At 37.5% G+C, this 20,779-nt stretch overlaps 1 protein-coding gene across 3 annotated transcripts in view; it reads right to left on the bottom strand.

The window, feature by feature from the left end:
- Positions 1-20,779, bottom strand: part of LOC145986717 (serine/threonine-protein kinase SIK3-like) — a 195,767-nt gene that overhangs the window by 23,782 nt on the left and 151,206 nt on the right. For all 3 annotated transcript variants that reach the window (XM_083121044.1, XM_083121045.1, XM_083121043.1), the window contains 7 exons: positions 18,036-18,180; positions 16,998-17,113; positions 15,856-15,987; positions 15,174-15,351; positions 13,834-13,946; positions 12,690-12,811; positions 8,209-8,354 (listed from right to left, as the gene is read on the bottom strand). In XM_083121044.1, the coding sequence (XP_082977170.1) occupies positions 8,209-8,354; positions 12,690-12,811; positions 13,834-13,946; positions 15,174-15,351; positions 15,856-15,987; positions 16,998-17,113; positions 18,036-18,180 (952 nt within the window). The remainder of the gene's footprint in view (positions 1-8,208; positions 8,355-12,689; positions 12,812-13,833; positions 13,947-15,173; positions 15,352-15,855; positions 15,988-16,997; positions 17,114-18,035; positions 18,181-20,779) is intronic.

Raw genomic sequence — 20,779 nt, forward strand, 5'->3', positions numbered from 1 at the left:
GGGAGAAAAAATAATAATCTAGAAGTCTCGATTGTGATAACAGAAGAGATGGACGCGACGAAAAAAAAAAAAAAAAAAAAAAACATAAGAAGATTAATCGATGCGGACAAGATAAACGATGATCAACGTTTATGCAGAAAAGTTGAAACGTATTGTCACGATTAGTCGAACATGTCGCGAAAGGCAAAATAAAAAAAAAATAACTCCTAAGTATGATTACAAAGCGACAACGCCATCGGCAAGACATAATTACCAGAAAATAACTGCAACCGACACAGTGAGAGGGGTCTTCATATTGTAAGGCCAGTTCATCTGCTTGCTATTAAAAAAAATAAATGCCGAACCTTGCAGGACACCCGGGAAGCCTTGAACTGTTCTTGTTGAAACTAAGTGACACTGCTGTGAAGTAAGTCGCTCGATAGTTTTTTAGTATTCAGTCACCAAGCCCGTGGTAGCCATTCTAGGTAGTTGAGTCGATATTTCACTGGAAATAATGTGTTTTCCATTGTTGAAAAAAAAAAAGCAAGCGTCCAGTTTGAATGAATAAGCTATTTCGTCCACTCCTGTTGGGTCACCTAGCAAAAAGTTGAAAACAATTTCTTGAAGAGAAAAAAAAATACTGTTTCTTGTCACCAAGCGTACGTACATGAAGAATATGCATGAGTTGATTTATTTATTTCTTCTTCTCTCTTTCCGAAGGCATACGTGCTTCTTATTCAAGAACCGGAATATTTGTGCCTTTCGAATCGAATTTAAGGAGGGAGTTCCATGACAAACATCTACTGAAGTTTTTAAGATGAGCCCCCGCAGAGTTTTTGCATGTCCTCTCCCAAGTTAGTGTCTCGTACTTGTGTTTTCGGTTTCCAGTGTGGACAGGTTAGAAACGAGTGTAGTGAATAAGAATCCCTCGGGCCTAATCCTTAATATATATAATATTGTCATTATTATCCTGCTGAAAATAATATTATGATAGCCGTCGCCATTTCAGAGTGGCAAATATTTAACTCTATTAATTCTTGAATTTTATTTTAGGTTAGGCATATTCAACAAATTTTTTTTTGATTACAATGCAACAATATTTTACATTTCAACGTTTTCGTAGTCGTCTAAACGTTTGAGAAAACCTTTTTTTTTGGTTACCGAGATGATAGAAGAAGAAGAGAGAAAATGATTGAATAATTTTGAGAACTTCTTAATATTGGACAGTGTAACCACTATGTTGTCGATGGAAACGAGGCAAGAACAACATTACCACTATGCTATCGGGGTGAACGGCATTTTTCCATTATCATTTGTGTCCACACACAAAACTTCGTGTCTGTCTGCATCCATACCTAGATCGAGAAATTCGAACCATGCCTCAGCCCCTTGTGACTTATTTAATTCTTTACACTCATCAAAATATGTGCTTAATAAAATGCCTCAATCGCACGAGCTATGGCATCCTCTGTAAGCATCCAAGCAACCACATGTATAAATTATAGTCTCCCACACATAATGCTCTTTCATGTCCAAATAGATTCGCTTCCTCCACCATCAGGGCAGTGGGAGCTCGTGTACCATAAGGGGTTGAATAGACCTAAAAAAATCGGTTGGGATGGAAAAAAAGTGGATAGAGATCTTTCTCAGATCAGAATAGGCTTGTATTTGCTGTCCTCGGGTTTAAGAAGCCTAGTTAGTTAGTTGGTTGTTTCCCCCTGCACCATTTCAATTTTTGAATAATCACTTGTTAGTTATGAACGCACCGTTGACATCTTGTCTGATTATTTATGTGTTTGGGTTGAGGCTCCGTATTTGCTCGCAACATTTATTTTCTTCTTTTTCTTGTTATATGATTTTTACATTAGAAACAACAGATTTCCATTAACAGTATTTCATGTTATGGAAACATTTAAGTCTATACGCCATCGGGGGTGGGATTGCAACCTACGTCATCCAACAAAAATCAGGATCGGTATTGTAACATTTAATTGCTCAGGTCATTTTTAAATATGTACAGCTATAGGTAAACATTGTAACTTGAGCCCTCAGAGTCGTAGACCGGCAAAAATACACCTCTGTTAATCGCCTCGTGTGGGGAAGAGGGACAATTGTAGTTGTTGGTGTAATGCACTTCGAAGCAGACGTGCCCCACTTTTTCAATTTCATCAAAACAACCATTATTCATCCTCATCGTTGCCATTAGCCAAAATAGCCTCGCGTTACAATTTTCGTAGTAATCTCCGTTCGCCCCTTGGCTTTTCGTAGATTAACAAAAATCGTCTGAAGTTTGCACTCTCCATACTGTTGCAAGCTGTTTTTGTGATTGTCCGCCTCGATTATTCAAAATACCTCATGTTCGCATATTCAAATACACACAAGTGAAGGGGGTTCATATCACATCAGTGATTTTAAATTGTATTCTCGGGGCCATGCACACATTTCCTAACATTGTTGATTTGTTGTCGATGAGTTGTGCAGGTACAGCTGTGAAGTTGTTAATAAGACCCAACACAGACAAGTCCCCCCCCATCATTGCTTTTCGACATAGTTGTTGACTATCAGTATATCAGTATAGAATAACATGGTGCCATTTTTCTGTTTCTGTTTGCCAACAAAGCAAATCTACAGGCCACAGGTTCGAGAAACAAGACATTTTTTAAAAATTCTCCTGCGCATAACATGGACCACCTATAGCGATGATATAATATAGATCGATTTTAACAAATATAATTCAAAATTATGTAGTGAGATTTTGGTTTAGTATTTAATCACAACAGCAAAACAAACTTCACAACAGAAGTTAAGTGCATTTTGCATACATGCAGAAACATAAATTTACGCCCCCCGAGGTGGTTGTTGGAAGACTATATACAATAAGACACACCGCCCCATTCTTTACAATAATAAAAATATTGAATAAGTAAGCAGTGGAGTAAAATCCTTTGTTTCATTTTGATGTAAACAAAAATTATAGTTGATCTGAACCCCCTTGTCCAAATAAAAAGTAAGCTCCGGTCCCATCTGGAGACTGCAAAACTGATATGTATGTCTATTCAGAAAAACCCAAAAGTTTTAACATCCATGCACATTACCGTGCTGTGGCTGTTGCGCCCCCACACCCATGTGTAATATTTTATTTCTCTTGTTGGCTGAACGCGAAGATGCTCGAGACTGCTTTCAAAAATTATTTTCGGCCTCGCTTCACGATACAGCCGTATGCATGTAAAACTAGTATATCACACACAGGCAGAGGGGCAAAAGGTAACATTTCTCTCTTTCCCTCGCTTTTGCCCATCTTCCAGTGTTCGTCTAGATAGCGTGACTAGCAAAAATATTGAAATCGAAATAAGAATTATCCGTTATGGTCTCCCTCCCTTCTTTGCATGCATGTTGCGCTGACATGTAAATAAGCGCTATGCTTTAATAAAAAAAAAACAACCATTGTACAACTGTATAGGTCCTCGTCCATCTCATGCCAGGGACTGGGTATATCTTGTGTACAGTTTATAGTGGCATCATATTCCTTCACCAGATATCAAACTCGAGAGACTTGCAAGACAGCTCAGGTTATAACTTACTACGAGGTCTGTTTTTTTAAAAAAATAATAATCGTCAGTCCATATGACAATGCTTGCTGTTTAACTAACAGTATTCGAATCTCTGAGGGGCCGGGGCATTCCACATTTACCTTTGCTAGAAAGCGCAGTGCAATAAATATTCTTTTTAAGTTATGCAATAATTTTGACATTATATTCATGTCCATTCCCCAAGACTAGATTTATATACACAACCAACTCGCTCTTGCAATATATTATCTGATGCAACATTGTGAAAGGTTCTCGTATGTTCGCGAAACAGGAAATACACGTCATAGCTTCCGTGAATCGAAAGCAAGGTTACTGGGGCACGCAAAATACCGTAAGAAGAATTATATATTCCAAATGCAGGCATCATCATTTTTCTCTTGCACAAATAGAATAATCGGGCTGAATTTCCAGTCTAAAACCACCATGTTCTGGCAGCAAGTATCAAAAACCTGTGGTAATTTTATTATATGATAGGAGGTGAGTGAAATGGTTGTTGCAAGTTATCTTTTAAACCCAGTACGTGTGTAGGAAAAACTGCGTATAAGCTGTATCACACTCTCTCTGTCTGTGTGTCAGGTGGTCGTGTCGTTCGCTAGTTGTATGTCACAGCTTAACCCGTACTAGGTAATATTTTTACATGAGGTAAGTTGGCATACTCTGGTAGGGTATATGTTTCAAGCCTCTAGCTGTAGAGCCTATTTGCAAAAAAAATAAGTTTGGTAACACTACTCGTCGAAAGCAGCTCAAACAGTGTTGCTAGCTGTAGGTTAATTTTCCCCGTTATACAATTGCAAGAGGTGAGTTGCTTATAGCCTATCTGGAAGGCTTGGTGTGTGTGTGTCCATGGCTTATGTCGTAGGTTAATAAAATTTGCAATAGATCTTGTATGTGTTGGCAACCGTCAGCCCTTACATGTGATATAGCAGCCTTACTTATTGTAAGACATAGTGTGTATGGGGGGGGTTAGTTTAGTTCACGATAGATCGACCTGTCACGCTATGACCAATTTCTGCTTTTGAGTCACCTGTAAGGCTATATGTGGGTGGGTGAAAAAGCTTAGTTTAATTCACGATAGATCACACTTTAAATTTGCTCACTCTCTCTGTGTCTGTGTGTCAGGTGGTCGTGTCGATCGCTAGTTGTATGTCACAGATTAACCTAGGTAATATTAACTGTACTTCAAAAAATAAAATTGTGTGTATCTCATGTCGAACTAGAAACAAAAAAATCAAACATTAAGCATGCATGCAGATTAATTAAGCTGTAAATTTAAAATTTGGCCTCCCCCAAATCGCATTTCATACATACATACATGTAGAGGACCCGTGGCCCACCTCCCAAGAGGTTTGGTTAGCATGCAATAGATCAGTATGCTAGAAAATACAGAGAAGAAGAAAAAAAATGGGAAGAAGAAGAGGAAGCATTAACACTGCACCGCCGGTTAGCATCATTAATTCTTCTTCTTCATTTTACTGCATACTTATCATCTTAGAAGGCTACGCTGTCAACTCCTATTTGTAGGTTAGCCTCGCCTCTGAAATATCATATGGCAATTTTTTTTAAAAAAAACAAAAGGTTTGTGAAGCAATCAGATGCTGTCAAAACATCAAAAACACATACGCACACACTAGAAAAAAAGCATGCAACTTTATTTGTAACACACACATATTCTCCATCTTCATCAAGAAAATATTAATAATAAACATAATTATTTTTATCTATATCTCACAATAAAACACTATATCCAAAAATATCACAACATCAAAATAATACTAGAGTCGTTAGTACACGTTGCATGCATTACGGAGGTCCTCTGTAGAGTTTCATGGAAGTTTGAGAGAAAAAAAAACAAACACGTAAAACTCTATAGAGGTGCGGTAATCTATAACCGCAGCCGTTAGAAAACCTTTTACTTTTTTTTTGGTTGGGCACCACGCACCCTGGCGAGGTTATAGGGGCCAGGCATCCTAAAAAACAACAATTATTATTTTGTTTGTTTGTTTGTGTTACAATACGGAAATAATAAGAGGCATACGCGCGCGTGCGTGTGTATATGCCACATCCTTCCCCCGAGAGAGAGAGGTTTACGAAGGTCACGATATATATAAACATTTGGGTCCCGGACTTGGAAAATTACGATAAGGTGCACTCATCTTTCAAAAAATAAGAGGATGAGAGAATAAGAGGATGAGAAGATGAGAGGAGAGGTTTACGAAGATCACGATATATATAAACATTTGGTCCCGTTGATTCCAGCACTCCAACTTCATCTCTAATATTGACGACAATATTCTAAAAATAGAGAGGATTAGAGAATGAGAAAATGAGAGGATGAGAGAATGAGAGGATGAGAGGATGAGAGGATAAGAGAAGAATAAAAAGATGAGAGGATGAGAGGAGAGGTTTACGTAGGTCACGATATATAAACATTTGGTCCCGGACTTGGAAAATTACGATAAGGTGCACTCATCTTTCAAAAGATGAGAGAATGAGAGAATGAGAGAATGAGAGGAGAGGTTTACGAAGGTCACAATATATAAACATTTGGTCCCAGACTTGGAAAATTACGATAAGGTACACTCATCTTTCAAAAAATAAGAGGATGAGAAAATAAGAGGATGAGAGGATGAGAGGAAGATGAGAGAATGAGAAGAGGATAAAAAGAGGATGAGAGAATAAAAAGAGAATGAGAGGGATGAGAAGGATGAGAAGATGAGAGCTCATCTTTCACTCATCACTGCCTTTTTGCGCCCGTGAAACGTCGTCAGCGCACTAAATGAGGCGCGGAACGGGGAGAGAAAGTGAGTTTTTCAACTTTTTGTAGTCGTTTGGTCAAGAACTCAGAGTTGGGGTCAGATGCACAAATTTATACTACTAATAAGGCACCAAATCCTACTTTCACTATTTACAAAAGAAAAAAATACACACATATATACAATACTACTACATTTGCAATAGCTTTCGCTTATGTGACAAGTGCATACAATTCAGTCAACGTAACTTGCTAGCTACATTAATGGAAGCTACTCCACTGTATTTAGCCTTAGTGTGATTGTCCAGGCTATTGGGGGTGGGGGGAGGGCAGTAGGTAAGTCAGGAAAAATATCCCATAAAAGTTCCACAAATTGAGAATTATGGAATCACATCAAATGATTCTATTTTGCATTGATTGAATGTATTCTCACTTTGTATTTGTATAAAATAGAAATCTATCAATTATTCCCAGATGTATGTATCATACTTAATTCTCACCAGATCATATTGGAGCTAATACAATAATGTATACTAAAAAAGGAAATAATGAATTCTAAAAGAGAAATAACAAATTTCAATTCCTCTTAGAAGAGTTCTTATGGGAGAAAAAAGCAATTTCTTGAGCAACTGCAGTGGCCAATTAAGACTTGGCTGGAGCAGTGTTGCCACAACTGGAAAGCACAATGTCCCCATAAAAGTGCAAAATTATTTTTGTTCCAAATTATCACTTCATAGAAAAATTGAAATCACAATAACTCCTACCATGCATGCCAGACCTGATTCCTCCTAAGTCTATGAATACAATTATAATTAGTCACAACAAAAGGGGGGGAAGAAGATGTTACAGATGTCACAAAAGACTATGTAATGGGTAATAACTTATAACATATATAGACAACCAAGGAAATGAGTATATCTACTTTGCTTATGAAATTCAAGGGTATAGAGTGACCACAAGTAAAAAAAAACCTTGGACGAAAAGTCCCCATGCAGCTTTTCCTTCTTCCGTTCTGCTCGGGCCATAAGGAAGCATGGTCCACTCCCCCCACCCCCCCCCCTTCTCACCGGAGTACGGTGCACAGGAGTCGCGGGTCTGTGCAGGTTTCATTGCTTGTGGTTCCACTATACTAAAAGAATTTCCCCCTCACGGTGCCAAGCCAAATTTCCCGAGTTTTCCTAGTTTTTCAGGTACTTTTCTGTAGCTTTCTAGACCAGGAGATAGTGCTTTCATATAGTAAAATAGAGTGGAATCAGATTTTACATTTTCCCACATTATACATTCAAATTTCATGACCCCATTAGAGCAATAAGATTCTCCTGGATTTTCCACTCTCCCTCATTTAAGTTATCTTTTCATCTTGGTCCTTTGAAAAACATAAAAAAGACTGTCTTCAACTTTGCATGTTAATCAATTAAGTAAAGTTTATTCTACAACAACGAAGATGAATGTAAGAACATTTTATACAAAATATCTCCAGTCAAGAATCTGGATGGAGGAAGAAGTAAAATATGTTTTCGGGTCTCGCGTCCTGGCATGAAAAATCACATTTAATTTACTTGACTTCATTTTTTCATTCTTAAGTTAATTTCCCTGACTTTTCCAGGTTCTCCAGAACAGTGGGAACCATTTATAAACAGTGGAAACTAAGAAAAAATTGAACAACAAAAATACAGACAAGTGAATGCATTTCTTTCCTGTGGCTGATGTCCCTGCACAGCCAACATGAAAGTAAACCAACATTAATTTTGAAACAAGTCTGGTTAGCTCAGTTTCGGAAGTTCCTGCACAGAGTTTGCAAAACTAGATAGACCAATCCTCCCTCACACACACAGGGGACTCTTGTGAGACTGGCCTAGCATTCACATAGCTACAACTTGCTCTAACCTGGAGGCCGTTCCATCACCATGGGCAATCCTGATCGTCTCATTCTGGTCGGAGGCTGCATCATTTTCCTCTGTGCTTCCTGCACCTCTTCGGCACTGCCCAGTGCTAGAGTATGCCGCTTACTGTTCCCTCTGGATTGCAAGTATCTGCAATTGCAAAACTTGATAATTCACACATTGAAGAGAAAATTTAAACATTAATAAACATCCAACTGCTACCAGAATGAATCAATCACCTGTAAGATATGAAAAATGCATCACCAATATTTAATTTTACTTAACCCTTAGTACGCCGCACGGTCTGACGAAAGTAAGCCCAGTGTCGCCGAGGCTTTGAGCGGGAAATTTGAATTTGTATACATAATGGAGAAAAATCGTAACAACTCTGGCACTATGGGACCAATCTACTTCGGATAACTTTTGTTTTGCAGGCAATACATCGGTGCATGCAACCATGTAAAATTTGGATGCCCCAACCACGGGGGGGTTACGAGCGGGGGCTGCATCCCCCCAATTTCAATGAAAAAAAAATAAAAATGTGGAGTTTGCCCCCTCTTCTCCAGCTACTTTGGGGAGAAAACCGGAACTTTTGCTTTTTTTTTTTTAAAGAATGGACCTTCCGCAACAGAATGAAACTTGATTCATGTTCGTGGGTGCAATACAATTTGAATAATAAGGCAAAACGTAAAACTCTAGCGAATTTTAGCCAATTTGCATATTATTCATAAAATTGTTATAACTGACACTATGGGACCAATCTACTTCGGATAACTTTTGTTTTGCAGGCAGAACATCAGTGCATGCAACCATGTAAAATTTGGATGCCCCAACCGCGGGGGGCTTACGGGCGGGGGCTGCATCCCCCCAATTTTAATGAAAAAATCATAAAAATATGGAGTTTGCCCCCTCTTCTCCAGCTATTTTGGGGAGAAAACTGGAACTTTTGCTTTTTTTTTCAAAGAATGGACCTTCCGCAACAGAATGAAACTTGATTCATGTTCGTGGGTGCAATACAATTTGAATAATAAGGCAAAACGTAATACTCTAGCGAATTTTAGCCAATTTGCATATTATTCATAAAATTGTTATAACTGACACTATGGGACCAATCTACTTCGGATAACTTTTGTTTTGCAGGCAGAACATCAGTGCATGCAACCATGTAAAATTTGGATGCCCCAACCGCAGGGGGTTACGGGCGGGGACTGCATCCCCCGAATTTCAATGAAAAAATCATAAAAATTTGGAGTTTGCCCCCTCTTCTCCAGCTACTTTGGGGAGAAAACCCGAACTTTTGCTTTCTTCGTTCGCACTTGCATCTTGTGTAGCTACTGTGAATCTATTTCTCCCTTTTGACTCGGCTCTTTGTGGAAATATGTCCGGAAGGAAACGTTTGAGCGTTAGGGAAATCGATGAGCTGTTATATGATACGAAGTGTTTATGGTGAGGCCTTTGTTAGTCCTAACAGAGGAGGGAGGGAGCCTTTGCAATCCTTTCTTTTGTCTATACTTCTGGATAGACGCACGCTTTAGACTCATGCTTTTGGCCTCTGGCTATCGTCAAGCTTCATTGCATTTCTAACATAGAGGCGACAGAAAGCTGACACTGCCAAACCTCATCCAATCCCCTGTCTCCTTGCCCTACCCCCCCACCCCCGCCACTACTTCAGCTCGATCACCAGGTCTAAACACAAAGAAGAATGTGTGCCTTATCAGTACTAAATCACAGCGTTGGAAGCTTGGAGGAAAACAGCATTGTAAATACCAAGCATTTATTGTGTCTGCCAACTGAAGAGCGAACACGTGTTTGGGTGAGCCCAAACACGTGACATATTCCGAGAAAGGAGGGGGTGGGGAGATTTGGAATTTTCGAAACACGATTGCAAAACATATTCCCGAACGAACTGTCAGTGTTTCAACCTCAATATACAAATATAAGTGTGGCAAACCCTCGATAATTGTATCTAAAGCTGTTTGTAACATATGTGTTACAGCGGCTACAAGGGACATACTTTTTTTGTAACATATGTGTTACGGCGGCGAACTAAGGGTTAAAAACCATGTGAACCAGGAAGCATTATGTAAAAAAAAAAAAAAGTGTAATTTCTTGCAACAAGCTTAAACTACAAAACTGAAGGGTTTTGTTGCTAATTTTGGAAGAAAATGCTCTACAGTCCTGATAGCACAAAAATGAGACAAGAATAGTCTGGTGAAACAATTTTAAAAAGGAAGCATTGGAACGTATGGAAAAAGACAAAAACAGAACAAGTTTACAACCAACCTTAGAGCAGGCTGTACAAAACATGAATTTGCAATTTTTTATTTTCTTTACGCAGTTTAATCCTTAACAAATCAAATTTATTATGTACAAATTTTACTTCAATCCCCATATATATGCATACATAAAGAGGTGAAACAAAATACAATACCTCCAAATTTACATATTTGTTTTTATGGCTAAACCACTGTTCCAAGCACATGGTCACCCATTTTCAAAACGTTGTTAATTAAGCACTAACTCCTCACAAGGTTACACACCCAAAAACACTGAAAACAATTTTTTAACTGTTAACAATTAATTCCAGGCGATCACATTCATTAATAGCAAAAAATGTAAAATCAAAAAATTCATACATTAAATATAAACAAATTCGGCCATTCTGGGATTTTCCAAGATGGTGGGCACACAACAACAACATGGGTGGGGAAACCACCATTACTGCTGGTCACACCAACCAATCAGAGCTCTCCCAGCAGTCACATGACTTCAAAAGTGGAAGTCTGTTGTATGTGAAGTTGCTGGGAAGCTTGTTCAGTTCTTTTGTACTGCTTGGAGTGGCAGGTAGTGAAAAACAGTTTGAATTTGAATTTGAATTTAAAATTTTGGGTGCGTAAGCACTAAGGCTATTTTGCACCCGTCACATTATACGGGGTCCAGCCCCTTATTGTTACACATAACTCTATCGTTGCATAAATAAAATCATAAAATATTAAAATCTTCTGACTTTCGTTAAAAGCTGAGGCTGTAAAGTAGCACTCAGCACAAAACACAGGACAACACAAACAAAATTATACTGGCCATGGGGGCAGTCGCCAGAGCCTCGTTACTCTGCAGTCCAGGGTGTACTATGTGGAAGTGAGGTTGACTATTGGGTGCACTATGTGGAAGGAGCACCCATTACACCCCTGAAAAACAGTTTGTCCTGCAAGTTCCCATGAGGTCAGTGAGGCAGATGGTGGACAAAGCAAAGTTTTAGCTAGCAGTGCAATCCTGCCAAACGTTTTTGTGTGTTGCTTGGATCAGGAGGTAATGCTTTGGTGTGAAACAAAGTGGAGTGAACTCGCTTTCTGTATGTGTATATAAGTAATATATTAGCCCAATCAATGTAATCGTGAGTATAATACAGGTGCATCAGGAGGAAGCTAATAATTGTAAGTACCATAATTTTGACTGTATTGAATAAATGTGTTACTTGAAAGATCATGTGTCTTTTTCCATATTGAGAGATTATATATTATATATAACCAAGGTTTGTAAGCTCCGACCTGCTATTGAGGGACTGATTGGCTCGGTTTTGGTAACCAGGGGCGACCCCATCAGTGTTTTGAGATAAATAGGGTAAATAGGGGGAAAGCAATAGAGACGTGAAACTTACACTGGGTATTAACTTTGTCTATGTGGATATTTTTGAAACATTAACAAAGAAAATCATGCTCTACATTCAGTATGTGGAAAAAGTTACTAAAGTTGTAGAGATTGTTATATCTATGGGCTTAATGAGGTATTGGATGATCAATTTCATGCCAATGATATTAGTGCTATACCCCACCTGAGGTTTCATGACAATTTGTAACCATATTTCAAGGCCTGTTGCGTTTGACTACATAGAGACCTTGTGACTATAATGACAAGACAATTACATCAGAAATTACTTGTGGCATGTAATACTTAAATGGGAAAAGAGTGATGTACACTCGTTTTAGTATTTATTATTTTTCGAAATAGAACCTGCTTTGGCCCTGACATTCCTTATACTTATTGACTTGTACAGGGTGTCCAAAAAGTCACACAACAGAAAATTTGAACATACATAACTTTTGTACAGAAAGCAATAGAGACGTGAAACTTACACTGGGTATTAACTTTGTCTATGTGGATATTTTTGAAACATTAACAAAGAAAATCATGCTCTACATTCAGTATGTGGAAAAAGTTACTAAGGTGTAAAAAAGATTTGGTTCGAAGTAAAAACAAACAATAAAAGACAGCTGTGGAGTCGCTTGCAAAAATTTTCAATGTGATTTTCTTCTGTAATGTTTCAAAAATATCCACATGGACAAAGTTAATGCCCAGTGTAAGTTTCATATATCTTTATCAATTTTCGTACAAAAGTTACGTATGTTCAAATTCTCAGTTGTGTGACTTTTTGGACACCCTCTACGTACATTACAATATAAATACGATTGAAAATTATTTACTGACCTGGCAACAGCATACGGATCAGGTATTTCTTCTGTGGTGTCCTTTTGCATTGTATCTCCATTCTGAGGATTGGCAGTGATCGGCTGAGAACGCTGTGAAAGAGTTGGACTTCCTGGCTGGAGCTGAAAATAAATCACAAACATTCCTTACATTATTTGAAGGGGGGGGGGGGGAAAGTAAAGTGCTCCCCTGTGCACAGCACCATGCCATGAAGGGGTATAGGGGGTGTGGGTGTTACGCCCCACACTTTTTTGATCCGGTCGTAAGTGGGGGTGATGTGATCAGCACCATGCCCCTGACTGCCTTTACCCCCCAGGGTTTCCCCCAGGTACCCATGTTATTTGACGCTGGGTAGGTGCCGGGGTTGCTTCCATTGTTAGAAAAGATAAATGTAAATTATAAAAATAGTTTGCTTATGACTATTTCAACATCTACCAGCACTTCGACCTCATTTTTATTTTTATGAGTGATTTCTGAAAGATTTATCAAACGTGCCTTTATTCAAATTTATGAACTACTCCTGAGTAAACAAAAGTACCAATTGATTGTTGCCACATGTGCACCAAGGCAAACAGGTGTAGCATGTCCATAGTAGTTTACATTTCTTGAGAAATGTACTTAATAACAGCTTTAAATATTGTAGACTGGATGTTGCAATGAATGAACTGCAATGAAATTAAAATTAATATGTTCGGATTGCTAATACAGGTGTAACATTAATTAAAAAGTGAATGTTTATTCTTTGATGATGTTCTGGACAACATCTCTGTCAAAAGACAAAGGTCATGTTACGGAAATTCACTGCTTATCACAGGACAAACTCCCTAGTCCTAACAGGAAAACTTTCAACTGCAAAGTGCTTTGTAAATACATATTTCTTCTTTTTGAGAACCCCAATCACAAAACAATCATTCCACCAGCATTTGATCGTGTCTCACTACGAAAGATGATACTCTTGATTCCTAGCATAAGTCTATTGATTTTATAGAAACGCATTTGGGAAATGGTATTTGTTTGCAACAAACGAACGATAGATAAATGCAAGAACAAACACAAAATATGGCACAGAGGGCTACAATAACTAGCACAGAGGCTGGCACCAAAGTGGAACGAGTACCCAATGGATTAAGCCATCAACACTCACCAGTTGGAGCTGTTCCTGACTGCCTGGCTGACTCCAGACTCCCTCCATCTGCCTCTGGAAAAATATCTGCAGATTCGCTCCACCATCTGAGGCTCTTCTTCCAAAGCCACCAACTGGAAAGAGTAAATTACTTATTTCATTTGCTTATATTATTGCAATCATCCATAACATTCTCGATTATAATCTAGAACATTACTGTCCTGTGTAAACCTAAATTAATCGTATATTTATGGGAGGGCTAATCCCACAAATATCTCATTTAAATAGTGTATAGTGCTAAATAATTTTCCTTCCTCATCAGGATTAAACATCTTGCATAATAATTTGTAATATATTGTAAATTTCTGTAAAATTCATCTTCAGGGCTTCTAGCCCCCCTTTTTCACCTTTAGATGGTGGCTGCTGATAAGTGATGAGCCCCCCAGAAATAAAATCCTGGCTATGGGCCTGTTTATTCCAATGCTACATGAAATTTTTCAGATGATTATTCTTGGCACTGTCAATATCATCTGCAGAGTGCAGACATTTTGCCTACTTTATTCCTTTGTACTTAAACATGGGGTTTAATGTTTTAAATTAATTTCAAGTTGTTTTGCACCTGAGAATGCATTTTTATAGTGCCAATTAGAGCTTAACTGACTGATACCACTCTGAGCAGATAGGAATGCTGATACTCTTCCTGATCATCAGCGGCACTGACACTTGGATATTCAAAGTTGTTCAAAATATTGACCAATATTAATAAGTATTCCAATGCAATCTTATGGACCAATTTACTAGTTTCAAATCATTCAAAGGATTACATCAGAATAATAAAATAGTTGTCATTTAACATTTTTTTTTCACACAATACTGGTGCAAAATAAATTAAACACTGAATTTTGACCAATTTCCAGGAAAAAATTAATCCACAAAAACATTGCATGGTATTTTTCAAGACACTGCAAAAAAATGGAACTCTCAAAGTACTTTCTGAAATCAATACCACTGATATTGGCCAATACCCAGTGGCATATTCTCCCATGGTACTTGGTTTCCCACCGGTGAACCAACCTTTTTCATGTACATAGAAATTGCCAGAAAATTTTAAGTTATCAAACTTCTGTTTTTTGTTTTACTTGCATGCCTGCTTCATTTTTTTTATATTATATCTAATTAATATATAATAAATACATACAATAAATAATAATTGTTGCAGTAAACAATGTCAAAAGTTTCAGAATACACCACTGATATATTGTCACAGAGAATTGAACATGGGACCTCTTGTGTATGCTACCAGAGCCTCATGGTGACTCTCATTATACATTAACATTTATGAAGAAATGATGTTGACTTACTAGCTCCCATCACTGGAGGAGGTTTTAGTAGATGTTGGTCCTTTATACTGAAATTTTGTGGCGGCTGATTTTGGACTAGTGGAAGGTTCAGTGGTAGGTTTGTATTTGGAAGAATGCTGAGTGCTTGGCCTGACTGCATGGCATCTTCTTGGCCTAATTTCAGATGGACTTCGATAACCTGGAGGAAAGTATGGGAAATTATTACATTCAGAATTTCTCTCTACAACTATACATTAAATACTTGCAAATTGTCTGTGTATGACATTTAAAATAGCACTACTTAAAACTTTATTTTTATTTGTGGTGATTCAACTTTTTACTACTCAACATTTCAATCATTTTTTTTTTTCTGAAAGAGACATGTGAAATTGTGTCAGAACACTGAGTAATAAAAGTGTTTAGTTACTACAAAGAAAAAGTATAGTTTTAACTAGTGCAACATTTACATTAATTTAGATATGGGCAAATATGAAATTTGCGTTTGATACCAATAAGGTGTACTGGTATAAAAGTTACTGTAAACAACACAAATAACATCAACAAGAACTGTTGATTTAATGGCTATTTAATAATAATAATAATAATATGCAAAGGAAACAAACATATACTGGAAATATGTTTCTTAATCAGATGGGGACAATATATGCTAACAGAGTAACACACTTAAGTTACAATGACATACCTGCTCATGTGCTGTATCCCCGGGACCAACAGTATGTCTTCTCACAGTCAGATACTTGTCGATTTCTCTCCTATTGCCTGACCTCTGCAGTTCCTCATTGTCCGATTCTGATTGAGGCTCTGCATCTCCAAACTGGAATAGACATACACAGTAACATTTACTGAGAAGTCTCGCCACACATCACTAACACATACATCCATACATAACTAACAGTAGAATGTTGAAACGCACCTTGGAAGATGAAATTTTCCATGTACATGAAGTCCTTGTGGATGACTTGGGTGTTACCATCTACAGAATCTAAATTGTAACTATCCAAGACACCAGCTTGCACTTATTACTTATTATGACATGAAAATTAGTGAAAATAATCATTACCTTCCTCCAAAATTTGTTATATAATCTCCACTTGTTCTAGCCTATGCATTAATCATGAGATAACCAGAATAATCCACGAATTCGTCCGAAGTGACAAATTTCAGCTTGCAGGAGCAGAAAGATGAGGAAAATGCACAAGCTCCAATTTTACCAAACCCACGGGCTATACTTGGGGACAATAACCATGTCAATTTCTGAAGGAAAGATAAACAGTACTCTTCTGAGGACTGGCCCCTTCTCAAATGTGGAGTCATGACAGTTATGACAATAATGACAGCATGCATCATTTTAGAAAAATGCTGGAAAGAGCAGACCGGCCAAGGTTCACATTATGCATGAAGAAGTATTCGAAGTGATAAGCAGACAGTGAAAATTCTGGAGAACTACAGATGGTAGGTCACACCCAAAGACATGACACTTTGGTGTAGGGATCACAGAAGAGAGAGCTGAATATAACATGAAAAAGTAAGGCCAAGAAAGGTACATGGGAACAAATTATTGAAGATGTGAGACGCAGCACAACAATCAAAACAGTGTGGACAGAAATGTAACTGTATCTGCTGAGATTCAAAATTCAAACCAACCTTCCCACTGCTTCCCTTCCCATTGCTAAACCAATTGATTCTGAACACCATCACTTAACTATTGATCTACCATAATTCTACAGCTTCCATCATGGATTTTGTAATATTTTTTTAAAATGTCAGGATTTTTTTATTTTTTTATTTTTTTAAAAAGATAAGATCTATAATTCCTGAACTTACCTTCTCAAGGTGCTGTGTATCATTGAGCAAATAAACAGCAGGAATGGCAGGCATATAAACTAACGGAGAACATCCCTGTTCTTCTGGTTCACTCACAGGACTTCTATCCACCACACCTGAAGAGAAGAAACAAGATAAGAATGAAGGTATATTACATTCATATCTGTACCTGAATATACCATTTCTTTATCTGTGCTCTTCCTGTTCGCAACTTTGTAACAAGCCTTTATAGACTGAGCTAAAGTGTTGTTTCTACACAAATGAAGACACTGGTAATACTGGTAGTTTTTACAAAGTATGTAGCATTAATTAAGAATAAATAAAAACTAAATATGACTTAGCTACTTCAAATTTAAGTTTCACTTTTCAATTCAAGTTTAAGTTTAAAAAAAACAGCCTATACATACAGGGTGTCTCATAAGTAATAGCACAAACTGACACAGGTGAAAGTACACAATAATAGAACCAAAAAAAGTCTCAGTAAACATGCGTTTGCAAAAGAGACATTTTCGAGATAATTGTGAATGTGTGATTACAAGCTGCCACCGACTTCATTGCTTGTAAACATTGTCCTAGTTGGTAAAATGCTAATAATGTGTGTGAATGTGTGGTTACAAGCTGTCATTGATTGCATTTTGTAAACACTAAGTGCTTTACTCCTTGCGCGGCCCAAGGTTTGCTCATTGTTTACAAAACAGAACATTTCCGAGAGGTGGCGTTGCAATCAAAAAGAACATTTCTGAGAGGTGGTACCCACACATTTGCACACATAATTAGCATTTTACCAACTAGGACGGCGTTTACAAACAACAAAGTCGGTGGCAGCTTGTAATCGCACATTCGCAATTATCTCGAAAATAGCTTGCTTGCAGACCCATGTTTACCGAGACTTTTTTGCTTCTATTACCATGTACTTTCACCTGTGTCAGTTTGCGCTATTACTTTTGAGACACCCTGTATATAAATACTGCATGATTTACTTTGAAAAATTCTGATTCACAAAATAATTAGTGAGAAAGTATTAATACGCAAAAGTACCTGTTGTAATACTAGATCTTCGCTGAGGTTGGGATGCTACAGGAAGATTCTGGGGTAGTAGTGACACATGTGAGTTCTTCTCCAACTTGTCAACCAAAAGATGGTAAATGGCACTAATGTGGTCAAAATTATTCTGCTGCACAGACTGAAAATAGCAAAAGAAATGCATGTAGAGAACCAACCACATCATACTCAACAACGAAACTCACATTATATGGAAAGAAATTGATTTGGTGAGTGAACTGAGGAAGAGAATCTATTTTCACTTATTTATTCATTGATGCACGATTTTTTTTGTTTTTAACAGTGATCTATTTCATTGTTGTTCTAGCTACTTCAGGCATGCCTCATGATTGCTCATCATAAAATTGTTTTTCATGGCTACTTAAGACCATGCTGGACCTTTAGAATTTGCCAGTAATTTTGTTTAAAAAAAACTACTCTCCTTTCAAAAAACTGGGGTGATGTTCCAAATTCTGAAACTTTATACGTGTTCAGAATTTCTTCTATACCATTCAAATGAATCTCCATGTGCTTTGCTTTCACTGTTGTCTAGATATTTGTAATAGTTTTGTAACCAGATATCTACTCAACTGAGAAAGCAAACTACACAAAGGTTCACTTGAATGCTCTTGAAGGAAATCTGAAGAGACATAATTTTTCAGAATCACAACAGTTTGTCGAAAGGGTAGGAATTTTTTAAAAAAAACTTTGCTAGTGCAGGAACTTGTATGACTTTCACACCCACATTATTACAGACTGCATCAAGGAGAACTTCTATTTGTTAGCTTTTTAAGGTACTGTGCAGCAAATGTCAACGTGTCAATTACTAGAGTCTAAAATGTTCATAATAGTGAAATTGTAAAATTTTCTTTACGTTGCTAAGGAGTAAGGCTACAAAATTTCAAGAGATAAGGGAGCTTTCATTTTTACGTAAATGCGTAATGGATGGTAATAATTCTACATAACCATTGTGGAATGGTACTACTCACTAAGCAGCTAAACCAATGAGGGTAAGAATTACATTCCTCAAAAAGTTATGTCCCATAAAGTTACTTCATCCTAGATAACTTATAGCTCATGGAGGGTGTTTGTGTGCATGAATTAAAAGCAGAGCTGTTCCTATTTTATGTGAGAGGCACTAAAATTAACATTAGAAAAAGTTACAGCTGTGCTTGCTCCATGCACTATGCTATGGTAACACACAGGGGGCATGTGGAGGTAAGGCCCCACACATTCATGATCTCAGCTATTGTGGAGGTGATTTCTCTGCCTCTATCCCCCCTCCCACCCAGATAGGCATTTATTAGAGGCTGGGTGTGCCTAGGAGTCACTTATGAAAGGACAAGATCAGATATATTCCCACCTTAGATCACACACCCTGCGAATAGAACCTGGGTCTCCATGGTAGCAAGATGTCTTACTAAATGGACCATCACAGCAATAAAAATCAATATTAATTTTCACTCAATTATAACTCTTCTGTGGTTAAAAACAAAAATATAGAGGGAAGAAAATCCAGAGTAAACCTTTATACTTGAAGAAATTACATCACGTAAAATATTTCCTTATAAAAAATATAAAGATGATCAACAGTTTACAACAAAATTTTGCATTACTAATTTTGTTACTAGTTAAGGAAAATAAGTAACTTACTTGTAACTCCTTTACAAGTAACTTATCACTTTCCAACATGGTAATTTATTAGAATATCTTGTGGTTAAACCCAGCCAGTGACATGTATGGGAAGGCAGTGATGGGGTTTATATCTTACATTTTAATTATTAACGAACAATGAATGCAAACCAATTTTAAAATTATGTCTTGCATATTGACACACACATACATATAAACACATAAACATGCAGACACCACTAACAAAGGAACATTCATATCCTGATACTAGGAGTGAGAATAAATTCCACAATAACCAAACTTAGCCAATCCAAGTATATCTGTACCCATTCATTATAAAAGAAGTGTGCTGTGTGAGGATGCATGCTGAACTGTTAAAATAGATGACTGGATGAACACACTGACGAACACCTTGGACCTCTGGCTTCGTAGCACATTACAGTGACTACTCCACCACAGAAGCCAGCATGATGGTTTATATGTATTGAAAATAGGAATGGACAGATCCAAAATTTTTATGATTCTGTTCAAGTAGGTAAAAATAGGTAAAGTTCCCCATGCATATAGCACTGTGCCATGAAGGGGATGTGGGTAGGGCCCCACACATTCTCAATCTCAGCAATTTTGGAGGTGATGTGATCAGCACCATGTTCCGACCACCTTTACCCTCGGGTATACATTGATTTGAGGCTGAGTGGTTCCCAGAGCCACTTTATACAGGGACAAGGCAGCAAAAATCCCGACCTTATATCACCCACTCCGGAATCCAAACTAGGCCTCCCACATGGCAGTCACATGCCCTACCGACTAGACTACCTCGGCTCTACTGTTGAAGTACTGATATAAAATTTTACTTTCAACTGATACTCGCAGAATATGATTGGTTCATTAACCTCCTCAATTAATGTATCCGGGTGCAATGAGTTTACCTTTGATAAAAAAAAATATGCAATGCAGATTTATATATTTACTTTACAACACTAGGGCATATGAAATGTATGTTTGTATTCGTAAAAAAAAATAATAATAAAATGGCAGAATCTTTCATTAAATTACAAGCTATTGATAGATTTATTGGACCGATAATATTATTAGTAATTTTACTGGTA

This window comes from Lepisma saccharinum, chromosome 4, assembly GCF_977018435.1.
Source record: "Lepisma saccharinum chromosome 4, izLepSacc3.1, whole genome shotgun sequence".
Lineage (NCBI taxonomy): Eukaryota > Metazoa > Arthropoda > Insecta > Zygentoma > Lepismatidae > Lepisma > Lepisma saccharinum.